The 22,712-nt window shown below is 39.3% G+C and overlaps 1 protein-coding gene across 3 annotated transcripts; it reads left to right on the top strand.

The window, feature by feature from the left end:
• The first annotated feature begins 748 nt into the window (after window positions 1-748).
• Window positions 749-21,707, top strand: taok2a (TAO kinase 2a). Of its 3 annotated transcripts, none has more exons than XM_046866613.1 (20): window positions 749-1,306; window positions 7,684-7,824; window positions 7,967-8,038; window positions 8,393-8,494; window positions 8,583-8,628; window positions 9,693-9,789; window positions 9,896-10,009; window positions 10,631-10,722; window positions 10,997-11,090; window positions 11,694-11,775; window positions 13,955-14,122; window positions 14,241-14,447; window positions 14,714-14,857; window positions 15,056-15,292; window positions 15,415-15,543; window positions 15,685-15,888; window positions 16,060-16,299; window positions 16,637-16,849; window positions 17,021-17,203; window positions 17,900-21,707. In XM_046866613.1, the coding sequence occupies exons 2-20, from the start codon at window positions 7,693-7,695 to the stop codon at window positions 18,839-18,841; spliced, it is 3,498 nt and encodes a 1,165-aa protein (XP_046722569.1). In that variant the 5' UTR covers window positions 749-1,306; window positions 7,684-7,692; the 3' UTR covers window positions 18,842-21,707. The 3 variants fall into 3 exon arrangements, with proteins under 3 accessions (XP_046722569.1, XP_046722567.1, XP_046722570.1); XM_046866611.1 differs by having other exon boundaries at window positions 16,637-16,858; XM_046866614.1 differs by lacking the exons at window positions 749-1,306; window positions 7,684-7,824; window positions 7,967-8,038; window positions 8,393-8,494; window positions 8,583-8,628 and adding an exon at window positions 8,643-9,570 and having other exon boundaries at window positions 16,637-16,858.
• Window positions 21,708-22,712: the final 1,005 nt, after the last annotated feature.

The following is a 22,712-nucleotide window of genomic DNA, read 5'->3' as shown; positions in this document are numbered from 1 at the left end:
TGTTTCCAGAACCACTAGCCCACAATCCTCCGTCCTCACTTTGCTCAGAGGAGCCAAACCCACTGAACTACCCGGAAATCCTGCTTTAATTGCTGCGTTGTGTGAGTATGTAGGTGCTTGTGCAAGATCGTTCCCCAAGACTGCCCATGTGCATTTTCACTGTTCCCATATATATATATATATATATATATATATATATATATATATATATATATATATATATATATATATATATATATATATATATATACACTATTTATATAATTATTGTTATTATTTTATTGTTGTTTAATGCTTTTTTTTTGCTGTTATTTCCGGTGGTCATTGCGTATTTTTATTTTTTTTACATTTTAATGTATGTATTACGTGCCAATTATAATAATAATAATAATAATAATAATAATAATAATAATAATAATAAAAGACAATCTGTCTCTTTCTGTCTTTCTCAAAAGGCGTGTTTTATGACGCGTCCCAAATCACCCATTTCTTTTGTTACAAAGGAGCCACTTATACTCTGACACGGCCTTTTTTCCGCACCCTTTCTAGTGCACTATATATCCGTTTGGGATTCCGCCTATCAGAGATTCACAATTGAAAAGGTTGATTTATTGTCATGACAAATATTAAACTATTTTTAACATCCGTATTGCCAATGCTTCGGTACAGTTTTGTAGTAAAAAAAAAGTAATAACTAGAGAAAATAATTAAAAAAATTAAGTCTCTCGCTCACACAAACACACCCACAGGAAGCGAATGTTTGCGAGCGTGACCTCTCGCCCTTTTTCCGGTTGCCTCCCGCCCCACGTAGCCATCTTCGTTTCCTGAACAAAAAAAGGGGAGAAATTGGACAGGACAGCCAGCCGGAGAGTCTCTCCGTCCCCCGTGACACGGAGCAGTCGTGAACACCGATGGGCCTCCGCAATATGATAGGATCCGGAGTGTGTGAAGAGGAACACCAGCCGCGCGCCGCCTTGGCTAGCTAAGCAGAGAGACCGTTAGCTAGCTAAGTAAAGCCGCTCGGTCGCTAGGCTAGCTAACGGACAGTCCATTAACGTCACGGTGGGATCGGGATTAGCTTAGCTAGCTGGCTAACGAGCTAGCTTGTGTGGACCACCAAAGCAGGACACAAGGCGTTAGCCAAGGAGGGGGAGAATCAGGAAGCCCACATTTCACTTCACTAATTCGAGATTATGGGTCATATTTCGGTCTGAATCATCCCAAACAGCTCGGAAACACTGCTGCTGTTTGTGAAGGGAAAACAAGAAGGATTTATTTTGCACGACGGGATCAACTGTAAGCCGTGGTAAGCCATTTTATGTATGCATGTATTTATGTATGTATATGTATGAGTAGAGATTGTGTTTTTACCATGTTGACAGTCCGTCCAGTAAACTGAATTTACAGAACACGAGGTCAGGAAAGTCACACATACACCATGTGTTAAAGTTTCCCACAAAGACCATTCATTTGCTAAACGTGCTGTATAAGAGTTGGATCCACTCAGTTCTGATCTAATCTGACCCATTATCTTTCTTTACCATAACTGCCAAGTCCAAATAAAGCTGTGTCTCGCAAGCTCTCAGTCTTGTTCCATAACTGGATAATGGATCCATAAGAACAACCTTAAGAGCCATGAAGAGCAACTGAAGAACTATGAGGATGGTTTTGGATCCTAATTAATGTTTGCAATTTAAGCGCCCATCACTGAACAATACACCTCAATGATGAACAAAATTATGAACACTATAATGAATGGACGCTAAGTGAGACCCAGACAAGGATGGGTTCCGTTTTTGTGGCTGTTTTTTTTCCTCATCCCGTCTCGGAGTTTTATTTGCCACTGTTCCCACTGACTTACTAAGTAGGGATAAACTTATAGGGACTAACATATAAATACAATGTTATAACCTCTTTATCTTTGTAAAGATTTTTTTTTTTTGGACAATTCCCGTTGTTAAATTTTATCCTGATTCCAACGATCTGATCTCTTGCTTTCTCCTGATTTTTTTTTTTTTTTTTTGCGTATGTGTTTGGATGAGACACGATACCATACAGTAAGCAACAGATTTAACTCAGACTTGTGCAGAGACACCATGGTGCTTGTTTTATTGAAGCCAATGAGGTCTGTCTTTTGGTTTCTGCCATTTTCATACATTTATATTAAACTATAGAAGGCATAGGTCTAAACAGGAATGCTCTGAGAGAGAAAAGGTACTAAAGTGAACCTTTGGGTGTCACGAAGTTTGGACTTCCATGGATACCTTTATTACTTTTTTTTTTTTTAAATAGATCATCTACCCGGATACAGTTTGGGAAAAAAACCAAGCCTTAGATTTTTAGAGTCGGTGGTCCTAGGCCTTGCTTCTGCTGCAGGACCAGATGTGCTTTATTCTTTACAGCGTCGCCTTCTACAGATGTTTTTACCAGGAGCTTTTAAAGTCTAAATAGGCAGAGCAGGACCGAGCAGGCCAACGAAGTGTGCCAGCCTTCCGTTTTTAAGGGAGGAAGAGGTTATTTTTAAAGTCCCAATAACCCTAGCAAGAGAGATGAACACATGTCAGATTGTCTGGGGCCAATCAGGATCCACTGGCTTCAAACCCACAAGGGGGGGAAAAAAAAGACCTGCGGTGGATCCAGACGTCAGTGGAAAACAGGGGGAAGCTGGAATTATGCCTCTTAATTGCACATGTGCGGAATGTAGGCTATGAATTATGACGACTATGTCATGTAGTGTGCTTTGGGATTCAACTGGTAGTGTTAATATGGAGTACTGACCCTCTCAAGGAATTGAGAAGGTAATGGTAAGGGTTGAAAACAGGCCTATTGTGTAGGCCTCTCGCACAGTTTCCCTCTCCTGTCGGTACAGGAAATAACGTCCATCCTTTTGCATTTACCATGTGTGACTGCTTCTCGTATGTTATTACAGGCCTCTTAATAAATGTGGCTCTTTCGTAGATGGGGCACATTGTTTAAATTCTGATAAGTTGTCTTCCTGGATATGTGTATTGGCTGTAGCTTTAGGAGGCCAAATTTGCATGTGAACTGCCTTTAGATCCTGTGAATAGATGTGAATAGAGGACTATATCACAGTGGCCCATCCCCATGCTATTGACTGCACTTTTAGCTGCTTTTCACAATCCTGACTATTCACACTTGACCCATTTATACTCACATGAAACATGGCCAAAAAAGCCCCTGAAGAAGAACGCATTCTATGTTAAGGGAATGATTAGTGTATTATCGGGATATAACACAATCATGTCCAATAAAAAAGACTATAACATGCAGGACTTTTTTTTATTGTTATTATATATACCTCAATGTATTTCAAATGTTTATTTTTTTATGTATGAGTGAAAGCTTGGTAATAATCTCAGTATGGTGATAAGTTATGTCACAATACAAAGTTTAATGATGTGTGTGTGTTGTGATATCTGATTAAAAGGTTTGCTGCTTTTTACTGCTATGGGTTTTTTTTCCCCCTACAAAAGTACCTATTGATTTTTGGGCTAAAAAGTAGGCATTTTGCTGGCTTTTTGTTGGTAAACATGAATATAATTGTGCATAGTGTGTAGTGGCAAATTATGATGTGGTATTTCTGTCAAATTCACATGCTACTAGGAAAAAGTAATATTCTTGCACACAGACATTTTAAAGTTCTGGTTTTGCTGAATTGACAAAAAATTTAAACATTTGAACAGGCCACTGCAGAGATCAGAATGTGCATGTCGTGCTTCTTAATCATTTGTTTTTAATACTGCTCTTTAAAAATCAAAAAGTCAAGCCCTGCTCATTTACTTGTTCTGAAATTAACCCTTGTTCCCATATCAGGAGACAAATTGCATGAAATCAGAAATCTCAGGGGATTGTATTTTTAGCTTGCCTTTTTTTTTTTTCCTCCCACTGCTGTCTCTCGCAGTCTCACGGCCCACTCACAGTTAACATAAAAGCACTCAATGTCTTCACAAAAGTCTTTAACGTTTAACGTCGGCTCTCGTGGGAATGCGTCGTACAATTGCCTTCCCCAGACTGTTTCTGCTGTCGTTATGTTTGAAACCTCCAGTAGAACTTCTTTCCCTATGGACTCTCCTGGAACTGGCTCATTTAGCCTCACTTCCTGTTTCATGCACTGTTGTGGGGATCGTGCTATTTTTACGCCTTTCTTTGCAGTTCCATGTCTTTTCTTTTGTCATGTGCTGTTGTTGTATCCTGTAAAAAAATAAAAATAGTTGAGAAAAAAAAAGTATATGCGCCACAGCAAATCCAATTAGACAATTTTATTAAAATGTGATGTGGAGTTTTATTTAAAGTTGCAGCAGGTACGATAGTATTATTGTTTTCAAGATTAGGTTTCTAATGGCTAAATGTCAGGGTGGGACATTAGAATTTTTGTTTGTTTGGGAAATGTCTTACCTTTAGAGCACACTCCAATGTTTATAAATATCCCAGTATCTATATTGGCCAGTGAAGAGTCTATAAAATCAAAATAAAGTTGTATAAATCTTTGCAATCATCTAGCAGTTAAAATGAAGTGGAAATAAAAGAACTAGTTAGACTTTTGTGTAGTGTGATGCATTTAAAAAAATGGCCCCACCCAAACATTATTGAAGAATGAGAAACCACCTGGTGAGTCAGTATAGTATGTTTAAATGTGCCACAAAGAGTCTGATGCATTTCTGATCGCCTGCTACACAATGTTTTCATTGTTTGCTCCTTGATGAATTTTATGAGCGGTTGCATCATTTAAGCGTGTCGTACTTTACCAGAGGCCAAATACTTACAAAAACATTAGTCATGTAAGAGTTTACTTCATTTTCACAAGGTATATACTATTATTGAAAAGCGAAATGCATGATTTGTTTTGCTTTCATTTTGGGTGAACGCACACGCAACTCTCTCGCTACTGATCCATGGTGTCACTGATACAAAAGCAATTCCCTTTTCAAAGTAGATCTGGATCTTATGACATGTTCAGTGTCCGTTAATAATGAAAAAACTCTTTAACACTTATGCAGTTTATCCCAATCTTGTGTCGCTGAAATGTTGTTCAAGACTTTTATTAGCGTGAAGTTAAATTGTGACGAGCCCACACTTTGCAGAAAGGGTATAATGTAGCATAATAGAATGGAATTGTGTAATGATAGTTAGACATCATTATATCAGTGTCAACTTGTGTATGCAGGGTGGTGTAGTTACACAGGACGGCTGTTTTGGAGCACAATAAACTGTAAAGACTTTGCTGTGTCTGAGTCAAAAAAACGTGCAGAGCAGGATAGAAGACCTTCTGCTACCTAGCTTTTGCGACCTAGGCAGCAGAAAGTCTTTCTCCTGGGAAACCAACACTTCACAGCTGAGTGCTTAAAGGCATGACACAGACATGCATCATGTAAAACTCGAACTTCAGGAATGAACAAGCTTTAGTCATGACCATTTACCGATACTTAACCCTGAAACTACCTGCTGAAATGCAAATAGGCTTGGACGATAGACTGCGATGCAAACAGTCCTTCAGAAAATGTGGTGTCTGCAGATTTTTTTTTTCTCTCCACAAAAATAAACTCTCTACATGTTTCCTTTTCACGTTATTTTTTTGTTTGTATTCTATGTAATCTTTAATAAGCTGCTGCCTGACTTCAAACCATCTGACAAAGCAGTTCAATACTGAGCACATTCTTGTGTAATGATGAGCATAGTTGCAGCTAATTACACATTTATTACCTTACATTTATTGTCTTACTTTGTTTTGCAAGCACTTCTGTCCTTGCACTTAAAAAGGCATGTTGTGTATGCTTGGCCACGCCTTTTTACCAACCACCAGCCACAGACTGTTCTATTGTCAATAAAGTGGACACTGTAGGACAATGGCATTTTGGCATTTTGCACACACCCTTACCTAACAAGCCTACACTTTGAACCTGCATCCCCATGACTGAAAGCACTTACATATGTGAGCAACAGTTTTCCATAGTAAAGATGAATAAGGTTGACCGAAGATAGCGTGCAAGCTCGGTAAGACAGTAATGTGTAAAAGGCACTTCTGCTTTCCTACTTGTCCACTATAACGACAAAGGCCCCATTTTTCACCTGCTGTCTTCAGGAGGTTCTGAAAAATAAACCTCAACTTTGATCATTTTTGTAAAAACACTTCCAAGGCTCCTTTTAATAAGCTGGAAAAAGATGCCAGAGTGTGTGCTTTATTTTCCACACACAGCTATGAAGCCAAGAAATGACCTGTTAATGCAAAAACACCCAATTTGGCGTTAGCCCACTACTATTGACTAATTGAAAGACTGGAGAAAAATGTTGTTAAGATGCCTTCTGCATCAATCTGAATGCTGCTAGGTAATTATCGAATAGAAAAAGAATATAATGTATTTTTTTTGTCATTGTCATGGTGTGATGTGGTTTAATGGCTTGATTTACTATACGCTGTAATAATTCCATTCCCCCGATCCCGTGTGAATCTAATCAAGTTTGAGACATCGAAATTCACTGTGACATTGAAGACCTTTCTAGTAACAAACGATTAACAAGGTTACATCACTTTGTTTATTTATTTTATTGGAAGACAACTTGAAGGCAAGTATATTCTAAGCATAGTCAATAGAAGAACTTTAAATCATTGCTTGACTTGACTCCAGTCCTGTGGGCATTAGTTTTACCTTAGTGGGCTAATCTTATTATTTCAGGAGTAATCTTATCCTCAAAGGACCTGCCCACGAGTTTCTGATCTCTTTTGTTCACTTTTCTGGCCATGCTCTTCAAAACGTTAAGAGCTGAAATCTCTTGGCATGTCTGTACAGGAGATTCCAGTTTGGGAAGCAAAACTTTGAAACAGCCTGATACAGTGAACATTTTCAGCACAAGATGGAGTGAATTGGAAATCATGGAAATGTTGTTTGATATGTTATTGGTGACAAAACACTAAATTGGCAGTCGAACTGACAATCCATGCAGAAGTCCAACAATAAAAAAAAAAAGTCAGCAATTTTTGTTCTTTTAGTTCAGTAGATAAAATCACAACTTTCACTTTATCTAAAGAATAGAAATGACTTTTCGAGAAGTGATGCAGTCTTGCAGCACAGGTGCAACAAGATCGTTTTTGTTTTGTTTGTCAAATGAAAGCATTATGAATGCATGTTTATATATCACCTCAGATATGCAATAGTTTGGTTTGTTGTCTGTAGAGAGGGCAGTGTCTGTGTATGGCATTTAAAAAATGAGATTTCAAGAGGGCATGACTTCAACAACTTATAAAAACATGGGCAAATATGGGAACAGCTTCACTAAAATAGAACATCATAACAGTTTCTTTGAATAAGGCATTTGTTCTTGCCCAGGCCATGTGATTTGCCTTAGGCAGTACTTCCATCCTCAACTGTGCAGGCCAAAGATCTGACCGATCTACAGCCCATTGCCAGATCTATAAAATGTATATTTAACAGATTTTACTCTTGTACAAATAAAAAAAAGCTCAGCTGATAATTACCTAAGAGTTTGTTTTCTTCCATGGAGCAGATATTTATATAATGACACTGAAATGTCATATAACAGTCAAAAGATTTATTTCTTTTTTTTATTCGTAGATAATATATGCAGAATTCTGCAAGTTGTAAAATACACAGATGATTTATAAGATTATAACAATGCTTTGTACATTCTCTTTTTCTATTGTTTTAGGAGCTGGCCATGCCTGCGAGTGTCCGCGCCGGGAGTCTGAAGGACCCTGAGGTAGCAGATCTCTTTTACAAAGATGATCCCGAGAAGCTCTTCACCGACCTTCGTGAGATCGGCCACGGGAGCTTCGGAGCTGTGTACTTTGTAAGAGCCAGAAATGTAGTGAAATGTGTTTGTACTCTTTTAGTTCAAACACAAATGTAAAATTGTTAACAGAAGGTCTGGGATATTAATTCAGTGGGGAAGTGTTGGTAATGTAGTCCCACTGAACTTTTCCCTGTCCTAGGCACGAGATGTTCGCTCCAACGAGGTGGTTGCAATCAAAAAAATGTCTTACAGCGGCAAACAGTCGAACGAGGTGAGTGACTGTTTCTCGACATTTACAGTCACCAGGGCTGCCTTCTTTATCGCTTCTGTCTACTTGTTATATATCAGAATATTATTTTTTTATCAAATCCTGACACTCCAGTATCTGAATAGGCCTTAGTGTAGAGTTCTGCGAATAAATTCATGATCTTAAAATGTAATTATCTGCTGTAAACGTGCAGCTTCGATGGAAAAGAAACCGACAATTGCTTTATAGCTGAAGGAAATGTGCAAATATTTGTTAACAGACATAACCATGATAAACCCTCAGCACCTTTTAAATTGCATTTTTGTTTAACCTTCTTCTCTACACGATTGCTCTTACTTTGACTGTATTTGTGTGTAGAAATGGCAGGACATCATTAAAGAGGTGAAGTTTCTCCAGAAACTCAGGCACCCCAACACTATTGAGTACAAAGGCTGCTACCTGAGGGAGCACACAGCATGGGTAAGGGTACATGTTTTTCAACTGTGTACAATTCAGTGTAGAGAATCGATTTTTCATCTGCTTTCTCTTTCTTTTTCCCACCTCATAGCTGGTAATGGAGTACTGCTTGGGTTCTGCATCTGATCTATTAGAGGGTGAGTAGAGCGCTCTTCTTTCTCCCATCTTATTCTATGCGTCCACATTTCATTATGCATCAAAGCCTCGCTGTTCCATTTCCTTTCTTGGCCCCGAGTCTGAGACACTTGTGTGACTGCCTCTGGTCACACAATTGGTTAAAGTGCTATATAAATACAAAACATTTTCTTATTGTTGATTCAGGTTTTTGTTTCTAGGAGAGTTTATCTAGCAAGAAAATACCACGATATGTTTTTGAGCTATTCATCTTTTAATCTATATAATTTGTCACTTTCAGGAACACACAATGTTTTTACAGTTTGCCTTGTACTAATCTTCAATCAACATAATGCACTCTAGAATGTGTCCCACCCCTGGGTGGGGGTTTTACTCTACAAGATGCTTGTTAGAAGCAAATATGGTTTGTTATGTGTGTCTTCCTGTCCACTTTCCCCCTTTTCCAGTGGTCTCTTGCTTGATAATATACTGCTTGGAGTTGATTCAATTGGAAGAGAGGGGGGTTTGTGCTAATTCCCAGGTTATTTGGCAGACACTTAAAAGGCTGTTCAATGCGACCTTGAACAATATGAGAATATGGAGCCTTTTTATGTTTAATATGGACTTTCTATCATAATTCATAAAGGATCAAATATCATTTGATCAAATTAAATTATTTATAAGCTGTTTTTTCAGACACATCTGCTCCCTCTTAGTGAGGGCCCTGCTACTCTCCCTCAGCACCAATGGATGACATCTACTTAAACAAGTCCAGCAAAACTCTTCTATTTTTTTTTAATCTAGGATGTCTGTCCTTGTTGGTGAAAAGGACATGGAGAAATACTCCACAGTTGAAAAAGGCTCTGTAAATTTTTCACCATTAGGATTTCTATAAAGTTTGTTTAGATTTTCCAGGGGTGTTGGCTGTTGTGAAAATCAACTCTGACTTCCTGCTTCCAAAGGAAGTACGTCAACATGCGGAAACAAATCAGGATTTCTTCTTTCTGATTAATTATTGGAGACATTTAGAATTAGGTAGTTATTTGCTCTGTATCTAAACATTCTTTTATTTTGTTTGTATTCATAGTCCATAAGAAGCCCTTACAGGAAGTGGAAATCGCTGCTATTACCCATGGTGCACTGCAGGGTCTGGCATACCTTCACTCCCATAATATGATCCACAGGTGCGTTTACTGATATTTGCCATGCTGTTCTTAATCACAAGACAGATTTTATCTGAATAATGTGCCTTGCTAAACCGGTTGGTTGATGTCAATCTCTCTCACACAGGGATGTTAAAGCAGGGAACATTTTGCTTACTGAGCCTGGTCAGGTGAAGCTTGGAGATTTTGGCTCTGCCTCCATTATGGCTCCAGCCAACTCTTTTGTGGGCACACCCTACTGGTGAGGCACATTTTTGGCCGTTCTCTTGAACCTAACATAATTTCATTCCTGCAGCGGTGGTGGTGGGGCGGGGTGTTTGGGGTTAAATATGCATTTGTTAGATCAAAATCCATTGTACTATATACTTGTGTATAGTGTGATCTGTGTTTCTGGGAGTGTCTGTACAGTCAGGAATTTATTTATTTATTTTTTAACTCCCTGTTAAGGAAACCACTCTGAATGCTTATAAATTTCTATTTGAAACAGAGAGGCTTTGTAGCGATTTGAAGGTGTGCCCAAGAGGTGCTTTAGGCTCCTATAAATAAATTTGAAGTGGGATGTCCACACCCTGTCCCATGCTGCAGCACCCACAAATAATTGCTGCTTTTTCTCCCACAGCAATTCTATAGGTAAAACGTGGCATCTACTCGTGTTGCCTTTTATTGCGTCTTTACTCAGACATGCAAATATCCAGTGCCTTTGCTATCAGTGTTTTTTGTGTTATTAATTTAGTGGCAACTGTAGATTTAATGATCATTTATGTTCGTTATTAATATTCATACACTCGTTACAGCTTTGTAACTCACACGATCTCCCACCGAACATCGGATTGACGTTTTTCCTTTGAACTCTAATGTACAGGATGGCCCCTGAAGTGATTCTAGCAATGGATGAGGGTCAATATGATGGCAAGGTTGATGTCTGGTCTCTAGGAATCACCTGTATAGAGCTGGGTGAGTGCAGTCACTGTAACACTTAACTTGAACAACACAAATTGTGGGTGTGGCTCATTTAGGTCAGTCGGGTGGTGCACACGACTTTGTAGTGTCTGAGAGGCCTCCTACAGAGAAGGATTTTGGGGTTTAGATGTTAATCCGCTTAGCTAATGGCATCTTCCTTTCTGTATACCTCTCCTTGACCACTTTCTCTCATTCGGTTTACAAATTTTTCTCATTGTTTTTTATTGTTCATTTGATTAATTCTGCCCCTGTGATTAAATCCCTCTAGCGGAGAGGAAGCCTCCTCTGTTTAATATGAATGCTATGAGTGCCTTATATCACATTGCTCAAAACGAGAGCCCCGTCCTGGCGTCAAATCACTGGTGAGCACTCCCTTCATATCTATGCTTTCACAGCTCAACTTTAATTTGCTTACTATCTATAATAACTTACTGTAAATAATAACAATATTAATTGTCACATACTGGTAAAAGTAGGCTATTATTTTGACCTTCTAGTAATTCAAATCAGTCTGCACAATAAATGTGAATGAAGACCAGGCTTGGTCGTATTTTTTGTCACATTTTAGAATATTTACACCCTGACTTGAATTTGGGATTTTTTTATCATCTGTCATAAAAATGTTTGAAATGATACAATTGCTTCATTTGTCCTTGCCTGTTGTCTGTTATTCCATGTTAAAACAGTACACTGTTCAAAACAGAGGTAGGTGGTTGCTTAGTGGTTAAGGCATTGGGCTCTGGATTGGAAGGTCACAAATTCAAATCTCAGCACCGTCAATTTGGCACTGTTGGTCCTTTGAGCAAACCCAAATTCTTCAAATGCTCAGTTGAGACTTTTTTGGATAAGGACGTCTGTCAAATGCAGTAAATATATATATTTATATATATTAAAAAAAAAAAACTCTCATGGACCCAGAAATTCCAGTTCCTGGCTAATTGTCACCATGCATTATTACATTTCAGGTCAGATTATTTCCGTAACTTTGTAGACTCCTGCCTACAGAAGATTCCTCAGGACAGGCCTACCTCCGATGTGCTGCTCAATGTAAGCTACATGCCTTAAAATACTTATCTGCTTTCATATCATTGATTAAATATGTCCTACAATAACCAGTTTCCAGTAACACATATTTTGTTTTTGTTTGTTCCACACACGGAAAGCTCTTATCTACACACTCTATTTGATTTTTTTTTTTTTTTTTAACAACTTGTCATGTTAATGGTATGTTCACAACTGACTGTGACACATCATTGTTTGCCATATACTTTTGACCACTAGATTCTAATCTTAACCTAAAAATGTTTAGCACATACTAATCAGTAACATCAGTTAGCAGAGGTGGGAAGTAACGAAGTACAAATACTTTGTTACTGTACTTAAGTAGATATTTTTGATATCTGTACTTTACTTCACTTATTTTTTTTTTTTTTCTTTTTTTTAGACAATTTTTTTACTTTTACTCATTACATTTTTACACAGATATCTGTACTTTTTACTTAAATTTTTTAAAAACTGGCTCATTACTTTAGTTTTAATCCATTGATTTGGAGAAATGTAAATTTTTTTTATTTTTTATTTTCACTGTGTACTGTGTATTTTCAGCCCACCAACCGATTTCCTGTCATTGCACGTCTTTTTGAATCCACTGGTGTATAATGTCCTGGCTCTCACTCACCACAGATGTAGACTGGCCGCCATGATGCACACAATTAACCTTCTGGGTGGCGTTTTGTGGGTTTTTCCCTCATAATAGCGAAACGAATTTAAATGACGTAATTTCCAGACTATTAAGCACACCCAAATATAAGCCGCACCTACTGAATTTTACAAAGATTTTTATTTTAAACATAAATAAGCCGCACCTGTCTACATTGTAACTAAAGAACTTTACACAGGCTTTAACAAAAGACAGTGCCTGTTACATGGCTTGTATCTAAACAGTAGCCTACAAGAAAGTCATTGTTCACTGTCTTCCTCCTTCCTTTCACAACAATTTCTCTTGAAAGTTTATCTTTGGCATCGTTGTGCGTTTAAAAATTACCATCGATGAAGCTTTTCTCCCGATGCCGTGCAGCTCAGAACACAGGTGAAGTGTGTGTTTTCATGCCCGGTTGTTCTCAGCGTGACGAATGATTCGCGTTTCCTGTTGACAGTCCGAGTGAGCGGCAGGTCAAACGTCAGAGGAACATCATCCATATTTATGTGGTGCGCCACGCTCGATTTAATATAAAGAGTTTTATTGGTTCACCTGAACTCGTTCGGCAATTTCATTGGTTTAATGTTATGGGGCTCAGTTTTTGGCATAAAGCTTGTGAAACCGTGAAAAACCCCGGAAAAATCCATAAATTAGCCGCTTCATTGTTCAAAGCATTGGGAAAAAGGTAGCGGCTTATAGTCCGGAAAATACTGTCTTTTTTGATCGTACAGATAAGAACAATACATCATTCAAATCTGTAAAATGTTACATTTTATTTGTATACACATAATAATAATAATAATAATAACCACAAAATGAACAGACAGTGTGCGCTCTCTGCCGTGTCATCTCCCTTCACAAACACATAAATAAAACAACCTGAATATCAGTAAATATTTGCCTCACTGACATAATAAATACATTTATAGAAAGCTCGAAATGTCTTTTACATAAACCACATTCACATCGAATAAAAATATTCTCTGATTATTTAATTGGGATGATTTATTCCATAAATCCTATAAATCGGTATGAATATGATAAAAGCTTCCTGACTTGACTTGAAGAGGTGCATTTTCCTTGCTATCACCTTATTAACTGTCTGTGTGGAAACATAGCAAAGGTTCTCTTTGGTGTTCTGAAGATTTATGTAATTTAAACCACCATTATTACTTTAAAACATTTACAAGAATTTTTTGTTTTCATGTTTTATGTTGCATCCATATTTCTTAATGTCCATGTTGCTTAAAGTATTAAAAATAGGAAGTATTAATATATGGCACATTTTAGGACAGATTAAATATTTACTTTGATTGACAGCTCTAATATTAATATGTGAGGTCCAGTTACCAACGTGACACTAAAACAGGTAGAAGTAACTTCTTTACTTTCAACTTTTACCTGAGTATTTTAAAACATGAGTATCTGTACTTCTACTTAAGTAAAGGATGTGTTTACTTTTGCCACCTCTGTCAATTAGTGATTAGACAAACTGGTTTACTGTTCCACCTTGCTCTGTGTTTGTAGCATCGGTTCCTGTGCAGAGAACGCCCCCTGTCTGTGGTGATGGACCTGATAGTGAGGACGAAAGATGCTGTAAGGGAACTAGATAACCTGCAGTACAGAAAGATGAAGAAGATCCTTTTCCAAGAGACGCACAATGGCCCCGCTCAGGATGGAGCAGAAGAGGAAGAGGCACGTCTTGCATACATAAATATTTTGATAGTCTTATAATACATACTTTTGCTATTCCGGTCTTTTCTCGTGTGCGGTGAGAGCTCGGTGTGGTTACTTTTCTGCCGTATGTGTTCAGGAAGTGGATCAGTACTTGTTGCGGATGGGCACAGTCAACAGCATGGAGAGCTCTCAGTCTGTGCCCTCCATGTCCATCAGCGCCAGCTCCCAAAGCTCGTCAGTTAACAGCCTGGCTGACGGCTCGGATGACAGCACTGAAATGGCTATGATGGGAGAAGGAGAACACACGGTCACTTCTAACAGCTCTATCATACACCGGCCTTCTGTGAGTGTGTCTGTGTGTTCATTTATACAGTAGGGTGTCTGTTGTTTGTGTCTGTAGGCATGTGGACTGAGTGCATGCCTGTTTCTGAATGGTGTGGGTTGTTTTTGCACATACACATGTTTACTAATCGAATGCTTGTTTTTTTGTTTTGTTTAGTTTTTTTTAATTTATTTTTATGTTTTTGAACGTCCAATCACAAGATCCTTTTTCATTTTTTAAATTTTTTTAATGTGTACATTTTCTTCCTGGGTGCATATTATTGGCAGGGTCCTGACAATATCTACGATGACCCCTACCAGCCGGAAATCGACTCTCAACAGCCACAGCAACAGCAGGCAACATCAGGAGCTCGCAGGAGAGCGCATTACCGCAACCGTGACCACTTTGCTACCATTCGCACAGCTTCGCTGGTGAGAACGATCACATACACGCAGAACTGCTACCTAACATTAGATGTTTCAGCAGCTGCAGATAATTAATGCTTTAATGTAAAAGTATATGGTTAATATACTGGTAAATTGGTGAAACTTGTTGGTCACCTCCCACATAATCCAATACGTTTTTTTTTAGTGATTTGCAAATGCTCACGTTTCCTGTTTCTCGCTCAGGTGACAAGACAGATCCAGGAGCATGAACAAGGCTCAGCACTTCGCGAGCAGATGACCGGCTACAAGCGCATGAGGCGACAGCACCAGAAGCAGCTGCTGGCACTAGAAAACAAACTCAAGACTGAGATGGATGAGCATCAGCTGAGGCTGGACAAAGAGCTGGAGAGCCAGAGGAACAGTTTCAGCAGTGAGGCTGACAAGCTATCTAAGAAGCACCAGGCTATCCTGGAGAAAGAGGTGAGAGGTGGTGCATGATGGAGAAGAGATCTTTAGAGAATGGCTTCACATATTAGACAGGAACGAGGATAAAGATGATCAGAAATAAAGATAACGTTTGTGGTGTTTTTTTTTCCCCTTAGACCAAAGCTGCACAAACTGAGGAAAAAAAGTTCCAGCAGCACATTTTGGGCCAGCAAAAGAAAGAGCTCACCAATCTCCTAGAGTCACAGAAACGCCAGTACAGGCAGCGTAAGGAGCAGCTCAAAGAGGTGGGGTTTACTCTACATGCCTTCTCACTGATCTTTTGCATTTTTGTGCTGTTTAGTGTTTGCTTGTATGATTAAGAAGAAACATGGAGAAGCTTTTGGGTATCAGCTGATACTAACATGCAACCTTTGCTGTGTATACAGGAGCTGAATGAGAACCAGTCCACCCCTAAAAGGGAGAAGCAAGAATGGCTAGTGAGGCAGAAGGAGTGTCTCCAGCAGTTCCAGGCAGAAGAGGAGGCTGGTTTACTGCGGCGCCAGAGACAGTATTATGAGCTCCAGTGCCGACAGTATAAGAGAAAGATGCTGCTAGCACGACACAACCTGGAGCAGGATCTTCTCAGAGAGGTGAGACATGGCTCAAATCACAAGGCTGCATTTACGTTCATAGGGGGATTTATATATATCTTTTAAGACAATTTTTGTGCAAAAAAGTACATTGGACATTTTTAATGGATAATTTGCATGTAGACCTTGTTCGCTGCCTTTATATGTCCTTCACCTTGTATCTCCCTGTAGGAGCTGAATAAAAGGCAGACTCAAAAGGATCTGGAGTGTGCCATGTTGCTGCGGCATCACGAGTCCACTCAGGAGCTGGAGTTTCGTCAGCTGGGCCTGGTTCAGCACACACGGGCCGACCTCATCCGCACCCAGCACCAGAGTGAGCTGACCAATCAGATGGACTACAACAAGCGGCGTGAACAGGAACTCCGACAGAAACACAGCATGGAGGTCCGTCAGCAGCCTAAGAGCCTAAAGGTAGGAGAAAGATGGCCCTTTTGAGTCCACACTTAGACCCACCTGACGCATTTTGCTGCATATTTTGTTTCATTTGTTTAGGAAATCTGATGTAATCTGGCACATGTTGTTTCTTCATAAAATGCAAAAGCTTGTTATCTCTAAATGTGCAAATTATGTTTGCCCAGGTGGAGGGGTAGTATGTGTTTTATTTTGTGTATTATATATTTTTTTCTGGTACAAGTTTTTGTTTTTCTTTTTTTTTTTTTTTTTTTTTTTTTTTTTTTGCAGATTAGGTTCTTTCATCCTTATTCTCCCTTCACTTTTTTTTCTCATGCCTTTGCGTTTACTTTTCCAGACTAAGGAGCTCCAGATCAAGAGGCAGTTTCAGGACACGTGTAAAATTCAGACGCGGCAGTACAAGGCCCTGAGGAACCATTTGCTGGAGACCACACCCAAATCGGACCACAAGGCCGTACTGAAAAGGCTGAAAGAGGAGCAGACGCGAAAGTTAGCCATCCTCGCTGAGCAGTATGACCACTCCATAAATGACATGCTGTCCACACAGGCTGTGAGTAAGGCAAGGAGAGACCACCTTTTAACATATGACATAACACAACATACAACATACATGTCCCAGATTGATCTACTCAGCACTGATTGATTGGCAGAGATTTAATTTTCTCACCTTGCTTCAGAATGTGTCTCTACTGACATCCGACTGTTGGGTTCACTCTTGCAGCTGCGACTGGATGAGACACAGGAGGCAGAGTACCAGGTGCTGAGAATGCAGCTGCAGCAAGAGCTGGAACTACTGAATGCATACCAGAGCAAGATTAAAATGCACACGGACACACAGCACGAGAGGGAAATCAAAGACCTGGAGCAAAGAGTATCTATTCGCAGAGCACTGCTTGAGCAGAGGGTGAGGGCCACTGATATGCATGCAATAGTGTATTTGTGTTGTTTCCAAATTCAGGAATAAATTATATAGCTAGTAGTAACGTTAATAACTTATTTAATAGAGGACAATCGATTACTGATAACTGAATTTTACTGATAGCTAGGCTGGATCGCGCTTGCCGAGGACCGATTAATCAACCAATAGTCCTTAAAATGGAAACTGGATTAAAAAAAAAAATAAACACTATGTAAAATACTGAAGTACTGAACTTTATTATAAAAAAGAACTGAATTATAAAAATCTGCTTAATTCAATTATGACTGTATTAATTAATATATCATAAATTGTAATTAATAAATATAACGCGCTCTGTGCACCGCGCAGTTTCAAGTGTACAAAAAAAACAGTATGTAGTGTCAGTGATTCGCCTCTAGAGGGCAGCTCTCATAATGACAGCAGACCTTCTCAGTTGCTCCAGCAACAGGCGCTACCTGGAAAAATCTTTTTATTTATAATTTTTTTTTTTTTAGGTTTTTTTTTTTTTTTAGGTTTTTTTGCAGATAGCTCCAGCAATCAACTATCAGTGCTGATTAATCAGCATAACCGTTGAATCGGTAGACCACTACTATAAAATTCCATTAAACGTTACATCTTTAATACCAGTGCATGTGGGTGGGGTTATTGTCATGTTGTAAAATCATCTCAACCTTTTTCTAGATCGAGGAGGAGATGCTGTCCCTGCAGAACGATCGATCAGAGCGAATCCGAACCCTGTTAGAGCGCCAGGCTCGAGAGATCGAAGCCTTTGACTCTGAGAGTATGCGACTGGGCTTCAGCAACATGGCACTAACAGGAATCCCAGCTGAGGCTTACAGCCAGGGTTACTCTAACCCACCCTCTTCAGGTTCTGGTGGTTGGCCGTCACGCCCTGTCCCCCGCTCAGGCAGCCACTGGACCCACGGTGTCCAGAACTCTGCAGCACCGCCGTCCTGGAGGAGCCAGAACAGTACCCCTGCGTTCAGCCGAGGAGAATCTATCTCCATTTCCAGCCGTGAGCGTGAAAGGGACGTAGATAGGGATTTTGACACTCCAATATCACGTGGCCTGCCCAGTTCTCTTTCATCTGCCTCTTCTTCATCCTCCTCCTCCTCCTCATCTCATCACCGCCTGCATTACTTGGCACAGCAGTACCACCATCAGAGCACACCTCACCTATACCGAGAGAGAGAAAGGGAGAGGGAGCGGGAGAGAGAAAGGGAGCGAGAGCGAGAGCGTGAAAGAGAATGGGGGGGCAACGGTGGAGGAAGCCACCGCTCATCCTCATATGCTCATGGTCACTCACGCCATCTCTCCAGCCACTCATCTTCGCAGTCTCTGGCATTGCTCCCCCCTCCTCCACCGCCACCACCAGTCTCTTTTTCACCTTCGTCCCCACCATCATCATCTTCCTCCTCTTCATCTCAGGGCGGCTATGGGGGGAGGAGCGAGGGTCTGGTAGTCAGGGGCCCCAGTTTAATGGCTCTGAGGAACAGCCCCGGGCCACTAAGGAGGACTGCGTCAGGAGGGGGGCCTGGTGGAGCAGCTGGGGATGGAGGGTTGAGCCGCAGCACCTCAGTCACCTCCCACATCTCCAATGGCTCCCATCTCTCCTACTCTTAAAGTGTGTCATCACGAAGCATTCACCGTAATCAACAGGAGACATAGTGGATACGTGTTTTTTTTTAGTATTTAGATGACTGATTCCTCCTTTGAGTAGTAGTGTTTTGTGTGGAATTAGTGATCTTTATTCCACACCTTTAACGATAATCAGACGGCTGTAGCCGATGCTGTGACTTGGACTCTGAGTAGTGTTACGTACGGCAAACGGCAGACATCACTTATACTCTCTTGGTAGATTGGTAGATCTCAGGGCTACCAAGGGAGGGGTTAGGGATTGGCTAGAGAGCTAAGTGTGGCAAACGGTGAGAGAAACGGTAGGTGCTTAAGAATTGGAGATGTAAAGTGACTAAGTTGGCTGGGTATTCATTCAGGAGCTCTGCTGGAAGACAAGTTTGTAGTTTTGAAATCAGAAATTTCAACACACTACCTCCAACTTTTACTCTATTTTTTTTGAAAGAGCAGTGCTTGATTTCCTTACTGTGGAGTGCTAGCACACACAACTAACACTACGCTAGTAACAAACTGTCAAGATCCATAGGATCCATACAAAGGTAGCCGTTACATTCTATTAGAACTGACTTTTCTTCACAATTGAGCAGATGGAGATTGCTTACTAGGCTCCGTCAGCAATGAATTATCCAGGCAGGAATTGCTGCGACACCGGCTTTTGGTACTGCAACTTTAGACACTACACCACTTAACACTACAGAGCCCATTCTGGTTCTGTGATGGTGCTGTTTCAGCAGTTCCTGCTTGGAGACTTTATGGTCCAAGAATTTGTAACAAAACTGTTCAATGTGAGCTTTACTATTAAAGGAGAGGCAATAGTGTCCGAATTAGCATGGTGTTGGTTTAAAGACATTAAACTAAAACTGGGAGGATGCTTTAAAAGAATTCCATGTAGTTATGTATATAATAAAACGATACTAAAACTATATTAAAACATACTGGTCATTAAAATGCACATTTGTATTAGGGACAAGGAGATTTTTGCTTTTTGGTAAAACCTTTTTTTTTTTTTTTTTTTTTTTACGTGCTCATTTAACTCGCACACTGCCACCCAGAGGCCTGATCAACCTACAGTAACTCCGCCCACTGTCCTTATATGGGCATGCTGCCAGTTTCATTAGCTCTGGCTGAGCAATAATTCATGGACCATCTTTTTTTTGTGGTTACGTAGTATCGCACACCCTGAGGTGTTTGAGTATATTGCAACGAGCAGTGTATAAGTATATAAGTTGGTGCATCCCCTTGTCTCTGTTTACAAAATTAAATGTATATGTGACGTACATGTCATATGTGACGTACATGAGAGCTGATTGCAGTTCAGTGCATCAAACACTAATGTACAGAGGCCATTTGTATACAAACGTACACACTGCACATTTATATATGAGTGAGTATATATGTGTATTATACCTGTCAAAGGTTTGACAGCAAGGTTTAAGTTCACTGTTACACTTTTGACTTATATTGTACTTATATAATGCGTGTGTACAGAAAAGCACTAACTCAGAACTCTTGTATAGGATAATCATAGTTTTGCTATGGAAACTAGTAATTGGAACGTAAGAAATGGAAGAATACTGTTATTTCAACTACTGCAGTTGTAATATTTGTTATTCAAAACTAATTCTTTTGTTTTTTTATTACATTGTTTTTTATTATTATTTTAAACAATTTCTTGCCAATGTTGACCACTAGTTGGAGAACGCACGTAATATTACTGTGATGGAGAACTTGAGACAAGTCTCATTTTATTTTTTTTTTTGTTTTTTGTTTTTTGTTTTTTATAGGGAAAGGGCAATGGGGGGGGAAAAAAGGAAAGACTACCTATCCCAGCATTCCTTATTATGTCTCAGGGTAGGAGTCTGTTGAACAGTGGATTGGTGGAACTGTAGTATTTTAGAGCCAGTATTAAATGTGTACAGGACATTTTAAGAGAATTTTAGTGTATAGAAAGTTTCTAGATAATTGTATGTTTACACCACATCCAGCATGTTTTGTTACACCATTTTGCGCTGGGATTTTTTTTTTTTTTTTAAACATTTTTATTTGGTATTTATTTTTATTTCATTTTTTTTTTTTTTTTTTTTTATCAATTTCTGGACAAACTGAGCTGTTTACAATTTTACCCCCTCAATGAAAAAATAAAATGTAAAAGTTGTGTTCACAGTAAACTGAAGCAGACTCTACACTGCCAGCTTCTTACAGGCACCAGTGTTTACTTGAATGTGTTTCTTGATTTTTAAGGTGCAATACCACAAATGCAGTGTGTGACTGGCTTCCATTTTTTTGCTTTTTTTTTTTTTTTATATATTTTTTTTTTGCTCGCATTTTCTTGTTTCTCATTCATGACATCTTAGTTTGTTGAGTGTGTATTTCTTTACGTTTTGCGCTTCATATCGCAGTGTGTTTACCCTTGCAAAAAGGAGGAGAAAACACCTCTGAATCTCTGTGTCTAGCTTTTGCCTGCTTTCTTTTTTTCTTTTGTGTTACAGCAAAACATGCTGGATTCATAATGGTGTCAACTGAAGGTGGTTTTTCCAATCCTAGGTGTGAGCTTGAGAGGTGGAACTGGTCAGAAGAGCACATGCTAAAATTGCCCAATTCTACTGTTGTAAAAGAAATTGGGACATATCCAAGACCAATGTGTGTGTGTGTATACTTACACGGTGGAGTATGTCCTCAAGGGTGTTTGTATGTAGAGGCATGTTTAGAGAGAGAAGTGTTTCTCAAAGAAGTGCTACACAAAAAGAGGCCAAACTATGTTCAGGTATCACAAAAGCAGGAACTTTCAAGAAATGGGTTATAGAACTTGTACAGAATTCATTAACAAGTAATTAAAAAGGTTCAAAATGTAAAATTCATCTTTGTCATTTGTTTCATTTCTCATTATGTTATGTGCTGTGTAGTGTGTAACGATGGGTCCTGGTATTACAACAGAAAACTTTTTAATATAAAATTATTACAAACTAAAAGTTTAAAGTGTATTTCAAGACCTGGGAGGCTGCACATCAATGACTACACTTAAATGTGTTTAGTTATCTACCTGAAATGTACATTATAAATGCATATAGTTATTTTTATCAACATTACATACTCATGAAAAATGATTGCAGATAATCACAAAAATTTACCGAGCATAATTGATCATACTGAAGTGTGGGTTGGCTGGGGGGGGGTCTGAGGGGGCATACATATTCACTGTTACTGTAGAGCCTGAATTAGTTATTAAATAAATAGCAGTTCAGATTTACTGCCTGAAAAAACTTGACATAGAGCCATTACTGTCTAAATAACTGGCAACAAAAGTGAGTACACCCTAAGTGATCACTGCTGTATGCTTTCCAACCGTGCAAAGCCACATGTCCTATTCATGTTCATGGATTTGTCTGCTTGACAGGACCATACAAATGTGTGTATTAGAGCAGTTAAAATTTGGTGCTTTGATCTTCTCATACTGACCACTGGATGTTTAACATCGTACCTCACTGAAAGAACTCTCAGAGGATGAGAGGCGGTGCCCAGGTGACGAGTGCCAAGAAAATTGTGTCTTGCCCACAGTAAAGCATGGTGGTGGTAGCATCATGGTCTGGGGAAGCATAAGTGCTGCTGGTACTGGAAAACTGTGGTCCATTGAGGATAACATGGATTTTGACATGTACTGTGACATTCTGAAGCAGAACATTAGGCCCTCTCTTCAGAAACTGGGCAGAACTGCAGTTTTCCATCATGAAAACGATCCCAAACACACTGCCAAGATGACAAGTACATTGCTGAAGGTGATTGAGTGGTGAAGTATGTTTTACAACTCTACTTCAAAATAAGTCACAGATAACCTTCTCTTGTACAAATCTGATAATAATAA

Source organism: Silurus meridionalis, chromosome 14 (genome assembly GCF_014805685.1).
Source record: "Silurus meridionalis isolate SWU-2019-XX chromosome 14, ASM1480568v1, whole genome shotgun sequence".
Classification (NCBI taxonomy): Eukaryota; Metazoa; Chordata; class Actinopteri; order Siluriformes; family Siluridae; genus Silurus; species Silurus meridionalis.
The sequence above is the reverse complement of the archived record's forward strand: the minus strand, read 5'-3'. Positions and strand labels throughout refer to the sequence as shown.

Coding starts and splice junctions, on each gene's coding strand:
- taok2a (XM_046866611.1), top strand. CDS start 7,693: ATGCCTGCGAGTGTCCGCGCCGGGAGTCTGAAGGACCCTGAGGTAGCA. Junction 9,790..9,895: donor TCCCATAATATGATCCACAG/GTGCGTTTACTG, acceptor TCTCTCACACAG/GGATGTTAAAGCAGGGAACA. Junction 10,010..10,630: donor TTTGTGGGCACACCCTACTG/GTGAGGCACATT, acceptor TCTAATGTACAG/GATGGCCCCTGAAGTGATTC.